Below are 9549 nucleotides of genomic sequence, written 5' to 3' on the forward strand. Positions count from 1 at the left end.
CACGTGTCACGGCACACGGGGTCTCAGGTGTGTAACTTCCCCTTTGGGACAAACACCGATCGGCCCGTCCACACCCAAAGCCCTGGCGCCTGTCCTGTGCCAGGAGCACGGGGGTCAGGCCCACCGCCTTCCGCAGCTTTGCTCGCTGGCGCTGCAGCTCACACTCATGTCAGTGTTCTGCCTGTTGCCACACTTGGGGTTCCCATGTTCTAGTCGTCACACTAAAGAATAGGAATCCCAGCAGGGGAACGAAGTTTAATGATATATTTTATTTAACCCAACATTGTCAGTAGGAGACCATTTCAACATGTAATCAATGTAAAAAGCTCCTGTCTGAGGTATTGTGCATTCGGCGTTCGTACCACATCTTTGAGCCCGGTGTGCGTGCGTCTCCATCTCAGGTCAGCCTGGCCTGTCCCAGGTGCTAGAGAGCCACGTGGGGCCAGTGGCCACCCAAACGGGCAGCAAAGCTCTATAGAACGAGGTAGAAATTCAAACAATTTCTCACTGAGCAGAAAATGGCACCAAACCCCACCCTGCACTCCACTCTCTTCTCTCCTGTCCCAGGGGCACGAGGGCCCCGCCTCTCTCTCTCTCTCTCTCTCTCTCTCTCTCTCTCTCTCTCTCTCTCTCTCTCTCTCTCTCCTGGTCTCACCTGTCCAGGTATGGAGACCCGTGGGAGCCCCTGAGCGCACCACACAGGCCCCTCAGTAGAGCCCCCAGTCCTTGCCACCCCCTTCATGCTCTAGGGGACCAGGGACTGTAACCAGGCAGGAATGTCACCAGGCAACGAGCCTCGGGAGACAGCTCAGGTCTCCTGCACCTGCCCGCCAGCCTCCAGGGTGCCCATGGGCGGGGCGGGCGGGCTGGGGCGGGCACTGCCTGTCTCCTGCCTCCGGACTGTTTACCTGAGCGCAGTCACAGTGCTGTCCTGAACCTAGTGGTAGGCCATGGAGCCTGGGGCCACAGGCCACAGAGGACAAGGGCCAGACACCCCGGCCTTGGCTCTGGGCCATTGATCCAGCGCTAGCTGGCCAGGTGGGGGTGGGGAGGCCTTGGCCTGGACAAACAGAGGCTGTGAGGTCTGCGTGCAGGCCCGGCACCCACTTGCCAATCCCAAAGGTAAGTGGGGGCCTCCGGGACAGGGGACCAGCTCTATGAGTGACCCGGGGACAGTGTCCACTCTGAGAGCTGGGCCTGGCTTCCTGGAATTTGAGCCGTCGGACCTGCTCTGAGGCCAGGTCTGCAGGGCCTCATCGGCCAGGGAGTGACCAGGTGAGCGGATGGCGAGGGGTCCACGGGCTGGGGCTGGGGCTGGGGCAGGCGGAGCCAGGCCAGGCGTGTGGACAGCACGGGGCAGTGGAGGAGCTGCCGGTTCCTGGTGCCGGGAGACCTGGGCTTAGGTGGGGTTGCTGGACTCTGGGACAGGGACAAGGCAGGAGAGAGGCCTGATTTGCAGCTGACCACCCCATCTTCACTCTGCTGGACTGGACACGCTGCCTTCTCCGTACCCAGGTCCCCACCTGGCTGTACGGCGTGGAAGACAGGCCCAGAGCCCACACCACTAAACAAGGACCCTTAGCGCCCAGGCTCAGTGTTGAATGGAGCTGGCAGTGTGTGTGTGTGTGTGTGTGTGTGTGTGTGTGTGTGTACACAAGTGTTTATGAACGGGAAGTGTGCATCTGTGAATCTGTGTCACAGTAAGGAGTGTGTGTGTGTACCTCTGTGTGTTTCCATCTGTGTACATCTGTGTGTAAGTTGTTTGTGTGTGTGGAAGGGACGCTCACCCACACCCCCACATATGGGAACATGTGGTCACAGCAGCTCAGAGCAGGGAGTTACTCTAGGCCGACAGGGCCTCCCTGGAAGGTCGTAGATCAGAATCCCAGCTCTGCCCTGCTCTGCTCTGCCCTGGCTCAGTGACTGGAGGGAGCAATTTTGCCTCTCTGTGCCTCAGTTTCCCCACCCATTAAATAGAAGCAGCAAGGCAAGCATCCCTGGCTGCTGGAGGCTGAGGTGAACTGTGGCTTGCGGTGCTGCTTGGTACGGGGCTGGCATGCAGGAGGAGGTGTGGATGGCTCCCGTGAGCTCAGTCTCCAGTGGGCAGACTGAGGACCATCAATGATCAGAAGGGCAGGAGGGAGAGGAGCAGGTTGTCCAAGGTGGGGTCCAGGAACTCAGGTCGGGGAGAAGCCTCAGGCCTCTGTGGCAATTGGGGTACACCTGGTCCCGCCTTCCTGAGCTCACTGTCAGTGGGACAGAGAGAATGCCCCCCCCTGCCAAGCTGAACTAGTCATGGATGGGGGTGGCCCAGGACACTGCAGAGGGGCACCTGCCTCTCCTGGGCACTCTGGGAGAGCTTCCAGGAGGAGGTGAGCGCCGAGCTGAGGTGTGAGGGGCCGTGTAAGAGCTGGCCAGGCCAGGATGTGGGCAGCCCTGCAGAAGGAAGGGTGTGTGGGAAAGCTTTCTGTGTTCAAGAACCAATCCGCGCTCTGCTCTCCGCCCAGAGCTGGAGAGAGCCCTCGACCCGTAAGGTTTTTACCATATTTATTATTAGAATTGATAACCGCAAAGTCCAATGTCACTGAGGTGCAACAGGAAAAAGAAGTGGGGAGAAAGCAGGCGGGGGAAGTCGGCCCGGCCCCAGGGACACACAGCACCTTGGAGCTGTGTGGGGAGGAAGTGAGGTCTTAGTGTTCATTCATTCAACAATCACGGAGCGCCGAGGTCTGCTCTTGGAGCAGGCGCACAGCGGCGGGCAGAACAAAGCCCTGCTGCCTGCAGCTCACAGCCAGGGAGGAGACAAAGAACAGAGAAGCATCTCCTGCAATTTAGGTCCAAAGAAAGATGGTGCAGAGAGGGGGTGGTCGGGAAGGCCTCACTGACGAGGTAACATTTGAGCAAAGACCTGAAGGAGGTGGAGGAGCAGGCTGTGAGGCAAACCGAAGAAGAGTGTTCCTGGTGGTGGGAACAGCACGTGCAAAGGCCCTGAAGTGGTGCCTGCTTGGTATGTTGATGGTCTGGCAAGGAGCCGGGTGGGGCAGCAGCAGAGGGTGAGGGAGAACAGGAAGATGAGCGAGGGCCGAGTCACTAGGCCCCCAGGGCTGCGATAGGGCATTGGGCCTAGTTCTAGGTAGACAGGAGCCATGCGGGGCTTGTGAGCAGGGCACGTGGGGAAAAGGCCACGCTGGCCCTTGTGTGGCAATTTGCTACTGAGGGTGGCCAGACGACTGGCGATTGCAGGAGTCCAGGTGACAGGTGATGTGGACCTGGGTGACGGTGGGAGCTGTGGAGGTACCAAGACAGGGTTGGGCTCTGGGAGCACTTGGAAGGTAGAGCCACGGCTTTTCTGATGGACCAGGCCTTGGAACAATGGGGAAGTCGTGGTGTCATAGGGAAAGCCGGGAGCGGCGTGTCCTCCTCTCAGCTGGCAGCTGTCGCCGTTGCCCCTCTCCTGCTGGGTATCAGGCACAAGACGGGGAGAGCGGGGGCCAGCACAGAGCCTGGCCTCAAGCAGATGTGTTGGTAAAAATGGGGTGGCTCGGGTTGTCGCCGTTGCCCCTCTCCTGCTGGGCTGTCAGGCACAAGAGGGGGAGAATGGGGGGCCAGCACAGAGCTTGGCTGAAGCAGATGTGTTGGTAAAAATGGGGTGGCTCGGTCACTGAGTCATGGCTTGTTAATTAACAGCTCATCTGCGGGAAGCCACCAGGAGTAGTGGCAGGAGCAGGGAGTCAGACACCTGGGCGCGCCCCCCACGTACCCGCGGTGTGACTGTGTGACTTTGGGCGAATGGCTTAGCCTCTGGGGGCTTCAGTGTTTTCATCTGTAAAATGGGGTTCGTAGTCAGTGCTAGATATTCAAACCACATTGGAGAAACGAGGCCGAGCCAGGAAAACCCCAGACTGAGTTATTGCTAAAACACTCCGGTCTCAGTTTCCTCATCTGTCCAATGGGTGCAGAACCTTGAAAGGTGGTTGGACGTGTAAGCGGAATAATCCAGGTAAAGTGTCCACACAGAGTGGACCTGAGGAAGAAGAATGCATGGGGACAATGGTCCCCCCATCCCTGGGTGACCGGAGGATTAAATGAGGTGATGCCTGTGAAGTGTCTTTTGTAGATACTAAGTGAATATTAGTTTTCATCTCCTTCTTCCACCCCTAAGAGAATTTGGGGCCGGTGGGGAGACAAAAGGGACAGCACTCTGAAGGGTAGGTCGCTGGCCCAGCACAGCACTGGCCCACGGGCTTCCGGGGGAGGGCTCGGTGAATGACTGCGTTGGCATTTTGGGGAGCCCTGCTATGGAAAACCAGGAGGAAAGAAAAGCATCCCCCTGCATGAAGGTATGCGGGTGAGTTTTTTGTACCCCACGTTTGTATCCCATGTTACTCGGCTCCATCTGTGGGTACAGGCTCTGGGGGACTGGGTTCAGGCACTGAAACCTCCACCTGTCCTCTGACCACAGAGAGGCTGGTGCGGTGCAAAGGCGAGGGTTCCAGGGCCGGACCGGTCCAGCTCTGCCTCGCGCCCTCTGGGTGAGCTGCTCAGTGCCCCTTTCGGTGCTGACTGCCTGGTGATCCGATCCTCCTCCTCCAAAGGGCAGGCTGCCTTCCTCTGTGCATCGTTGGCAGCCAGCAGAGGCTCCCTTGCGAATGCCAGGCCATTCTCAACCCGGGTCTGTTTCCCTGCCAGGATGCCCGTGGCTGAGGCCCCCCAGGCGGCTGGTGGGCAGGGCGACGGAGGAGATGGCGAGGAGGCAGAGCCGGAGGGGATGTTCAAGGCCTCGGAGAACGCCAAGAGAAAAGTCCGGGGCTACCTCCGCCTGGCGCCGCTGTGGCTGGCCCTGGTCGTGCTGGCTTCAGGGGGGTTCCTGCTCTGGTATTTTCTAGGTAAAGGCATGGGCCTGCCTGGGAGAGGCACCTGGGAAGAACTTGGGGGTGGTCGTGGGGGGCACAGCAGGACAGACCAGGATTCTAAGTCAGCAATACCTAGGCACTCCCCACGGCCAGCACCTCCTCTCTGTCTGCCTTCCTGCCCCGGGGGATGGAGTGTGGCTGCACCTACTAGTGATATTCTAGGTCCTGGGACTCAGGCCAGGTGCCCCCGTTCTCAGCAGCTGGGGAAGGGGTGCTCTCCCAGCACCCAGCTCTTGCAAACCAACAAACCACAGGCGTATGAACATTGCCTCCCCTGCAGGCAGCCCTCCGGGGTGGCCCCTGGGGCTCGGAGCCAGCTGGCTCTGTGGGAGAAGGCCAAGAGGTGCCCATGGCTCCTGGCACCAATTAATGCCTCTGCTCACTTGAGCCCTGTCTGGAGCTCCTCTAGGGTAGGGACACCAGCTCTGTCACCTCTGAGTCCCTAGGGCCCATCATGAATGGGATGAAGGGAGGAGGGACACGGGACTCAGGCATCCGGGGGGCTGTGCCCACACAGAGGGCTTTCATACCCCAGCTCGGGCACACGGGGATTTCAACACAGAGCAGGTGGCTCAGAGCCTCGCCCAGGTTCTGAATTCTGGCCTCCCGCTCTGGTATTACAGCCCCTAATCAGTCCCCTGGAAGCAACTGACCCATGTGTCCACCTTTTCATTCATTCATTCATTCATTCAATAAACACTCTTGAGCACCTACTATGTCTTTCTCTAAAACTGATGAAGACTGTACCTCATTATTCCCACTATGGGAGATGATGATGGCGCCTGTGAAAATGCTCCATACACACTGTAGAAGACTTCATTCATTCACTCATTCATTTCTTTCATTCATTCATTCTTTCTTTCATGTCTGAGCACCTCCTATACCCCGGCTCTGTGTCAGGCTCTGAGGATAGCCTTGCCTCACCCTAACGCATGGCATGTGCCAGGACAGAGGAAGCTGAGGGAGTGGGGAGCCATAGCAGGGACAAATGATCAGAGACTTCCCATTAAACGCTCTGCAAACGTTAGATCGTATTCTTACTGGCTCACTCTCATGGTGGAATTTCAGGCCCATTGAAAGGAACGAGGACCCGCCCTAGCCGGTTGGCACAGTAGATAGAGCATCAGCCTGCGGACCAAAAGACCCCGGGTTCGATTCCGGTCAAGGGCACGTACCTCAGTTGCAGGCTCCTCCCCTGCCCAGGCCCTGGTCAGGGCGGGTGCAGGAGGCAACCAATCGATGTGTTTCTCTCACTTCGACATTTCTCTGTTTTTCCCTCTTCCACTCTCCCTAAAAATCAATGGGAAAATATCCTCGGGTGAGGATTCACAAGAAAATAAAGGAACAGGGACCCACTTTGGAGCAGTCATGGGGAGATCAGCCTGGGCCCAGCCCCAGAGGAGGACGAGGTGGTGGGAGCCTGGAACCAGCCTCGGGCAGACACCGTTAGGAAACCCAGGTCTGAGGTGAATCTGCCTGCCATGGCTCAGGGTGGAGGGCAATTCTGCTCAGAGCCGAGCAGCGCCAGCAGGGAGTGGATGCTGTGTGCATGCCGCCGCGGGCAGGAAGCCAGCACGGCTGCCGGGGCCTCCGCAGGCTGCGGGATAATTGGTCTTCAGGGTAAACCACAGAGCATTAAGCGAGGGCCGGGAGCTCACCTGTCAGTTGTCTTCCTTTGCAGATGAGTCTACTTTCTCCTGGTTACGCTCCAGGAGTAAAGCACCCCCCTCCCAGAGAGTATGTTCCCTGGGGCTGAGTGCCCCCTGGTTTCAGCTGGGGGAAGCCAATTCCTGCTCGGCAAAGGGATTGGGGGCAGGGGGAGGCACTGAGGAGAAGTTTGAGCTGTTCCTCCCGCCCCGGCCAGCAGTGCTCCAAGAACCAAGAACTGGGCACAAGGTGAGGAGATGAATCAGAGCTGCGTCCTGCCCCGTCTGGAACGGGAGATGGATCATGTCCCAGGACACGGGAATAGGATAAGCCCAAAGTGAGTGGCGTGCTGGCCCAGAAAGTGGCCCAGGAGGGGAGAGGGCAGGGACTGGCTTCCCAAGGCAGATGGGCCCGGGTCCTGAGGCGGCCTAACTGTGTCTCCCTGGTCCTTCCCTCTCCTGCTGTCCTGGGTGATGGTTCTGTGCTTTCTTCTCAAACCTCCTGCACCTCCACCCACTTTGCCACCTGTTTCAATGACAAAGTGGGAGGAGTCAGAAGAGAAGCCCCCTAGATGCCCTCCCAGCAGCAGCACATGCTCTGCCCTCCTGCCCGTCCCCAAGGTGAACCATCCCTGCCTATTCTAAAGCCTCCTGGCTCTCGCGAGGTGGCTGGGCCCCAGCAATGCCCCTTCTCAACTTGCCAGCATACCTGGCCGTCTCTAACTCCAGAATACAGCTGGCTCCTCCCTCCTCACCCTCTCTGCCCGCAGCCTGGTCCAGGCTCCGTCGCCTCTTACCCAGACGGCTCTCACCTGGACCATTTCCTGCAGCTGTCCCTGCTTCTGCCCTTGCCTCCTTAGAACCTGTTCTCAACACAACAGCAAATCAAATCATCTAAGTTCTCTGCTCAAAATCCTCCGCGGCTCCTGTCTCACTCACTACAACCAAATCCTCACCCTCCTCATCTCCTGCTGCGTTTCCTTCACTCACTCTGCCATCCCTCAAACACACAGATGAGCTCCTGCCTCAGGGCCTTTGCACATGCTGGCCTAGGCGCCTGGAAGGCTCTTTCTACAGATTAACATCCACATAGCTGACACCATCACCTTCTTCTCTGGCCTTGTGTTGTTGCCTCCCCACCCCCCGCCCTGGTTTCCACTTACACGTCTCTCATGTTGTATAGTTTGTTTGTTGCTGGGCTACAAGCCCTTTAGGACAGGGGTTTATTTTCTTTACTGTTATAGTGGTATACTCCCAGGTGCTCCAGGCCCGTCTTGGCACATAGTAGGTCCTCCACAAATACTAGTTGAGTGAATGAGTAAATGAATAGAGATATAAACCCAGGACATTGGATCTATTCTCTTCACATCAACCAAAAAGTCTTTGCAAAATGGAACTCTGATGGTGTCATCCCTGATTTTAAACCTTCGTGGGGTCCCTTGTTCATCTGTAAAGACAGAATCCTGCCAAGCTGATGTCAGAGGCTCTTGCTGCCCCAATCTGACTGTTCCAGCCAAACAGGTCTTAGCCCTCTTCTTCCCATGATCCCTCTGCCCCAGGGCCTTTGCACACACTCTACTTCCTTCTCTCTCCTCTTCCCCATTTACACTCCAGGCCTCCCATCTCAGCTGGAGGGTCACTCTGACCCAGGCCTGGTTTCTTGGCCAAGTCCCCTCAATAGCACCTTCTGCCTCTTCTTGAAGGCCCTTAACTTAACCTCCTGGGGAGACATATCTGTCTGGCCTCACTAGTGTCCCTCACATAGTAGGTGCAACCTAGACAACCTGGTGAGTGGGAGGATGAAGAGAGGTTGTAACCCATGAACTTGACCTGGGCCCGTGGGGTTTCCTGGCCTTTACGTCACCATGTCCTCACTGCATCAGCCTTTGGGACACCAGCCACCCACCTGCGGGCCTCTCTCCTCTCCGGCGCCTTGGGACCAGTTTGTCCCTAAACGAACTTTGGGTGGCGATGATGACAGTGGCAAAGATGAGCAGGAGGATGGGGCCTTGATGAGGAGGTCCAAGATGGTGGAGGCCGAGCTGAGGGTTCCGGGGGAGGAGGAGGCCTGGGGGAGGCAGAGCCGTCCCTGCTGCACGTGGTTAACCCCTGGTTCCTCCTGGGCAGGGTACCAAGCAGAGGCGACCGTCAGCCAGGTGTACTCAGGCAGCCTCCGTGTGCTCAACCGCCACTTCTCCCAGGACCTTGCCCACCGGGAGTCCAGCGCCTTCCGCAGTGAAACCGCCAAAGCCCAGGAGATGGTAGGGAAGGAACGTGGGGGCCAGAGGGAGAAGGAGGGGTCTGATCACGTCGAGCCCACTGGTCAGTCCATCTGGGGAGCAGAGGCCTGTTCTAGGCATGATGGGGGGCGCAGTACAGGGTGGTGGGCGAGTCAGTGGGCTCTGGCATCAAATGCACTTGGATTAAATCCTGGCTGTGCCACTAAAGGAGTGTGGCCTTGGGAAAGTCAGGGCAGTGCAAGGGCGGTCAGGGCCCACCCGCACCCCCCCTCTAGGGCACTGGCTTCCTGCACTGGGGGGTCTCCCACTGCTGGTACCTCTGCTCGGGCGGCAGGACTGCACCCTGCCCAGCTGGCAGGCCAGAGCGTGGAGGGGCTGTTCCCAGGAACAGCGCTCGGCCATGGGAAACAGAGCGGGCGGACAGGCAGCCCAGCAACCCTAGCACTGGTGGGGGCAGTTCTGAGGATGCCGTCCGTCTCCCAGAGCTCCCCACGGACTGAGCCTCAGTGGCCCACAGCTCTCCCCTGCTCCTTCCCAGTCCTGTGGGCTGGCCACCCTGCTCCCCCCCCCACTGCTGTCCCCCAGAATCACTTCCACATAAATCACTTGCCTCATGTCCTTGACTCGACCTGCTTCTGGGGACCCACTGAGGCTCTTTCCCCCTCTGTGAAGGGGGTGATGACACTGCCTGTCCGCAGGGTGGCTGTGGGGTTCCTGCAGCCTCATTGTAGTGGAACATGTGTGAAAACC

The 9549-nt window shown here is 58.3% G+C and overlaps 1 protein-coding gene across 1 annotated transcript in view; it reads left to right on the plus strand.

Annotated features, from left to right (window-relative positions):
* The first annotated feature begins 1310 nt into the window (after positions 1 to 1310).
* TMPRSS6 (transmembrane protease, serine 6) overlaps positions 1311 to 9549 on the plus strand; it is a 35734-nt gene continuing 27495 nt past the window's right edge. The window contains exons 1-3 of the mRNA XM_015559835.1: positions 1311 to 1515; positions 4690 to 4886; positions 8687 to 8820. Of these exons, the coding sequence (XP_015415321.1) occupies positions 4691 to 4886; positions 8687 to 8820 (330 nt within the window). The 5' untranslated portion in view covers positions 1311 to 1515; position 4690. The remainder of the gene's footprint in view (positions 1516 to 4689; positions 4887 to 8686; positions 8821 to 9549) is intronic.

This window comes from Myotis davidii, unplaced genomic scaffold (assembly GCF_000327345.1).
Source record: "Myotis davidii unplaced genomic scaffold, ASM32734v1 scaffold514, whole genome shotgun sequence".
In the NCBI taxonomy this organism is placed as follows: Eukaryota; Metazoa; Chordata; class Mammalia; order Chiroptera; family Vespertilionidae; genus Myotis; species Myotis davidii.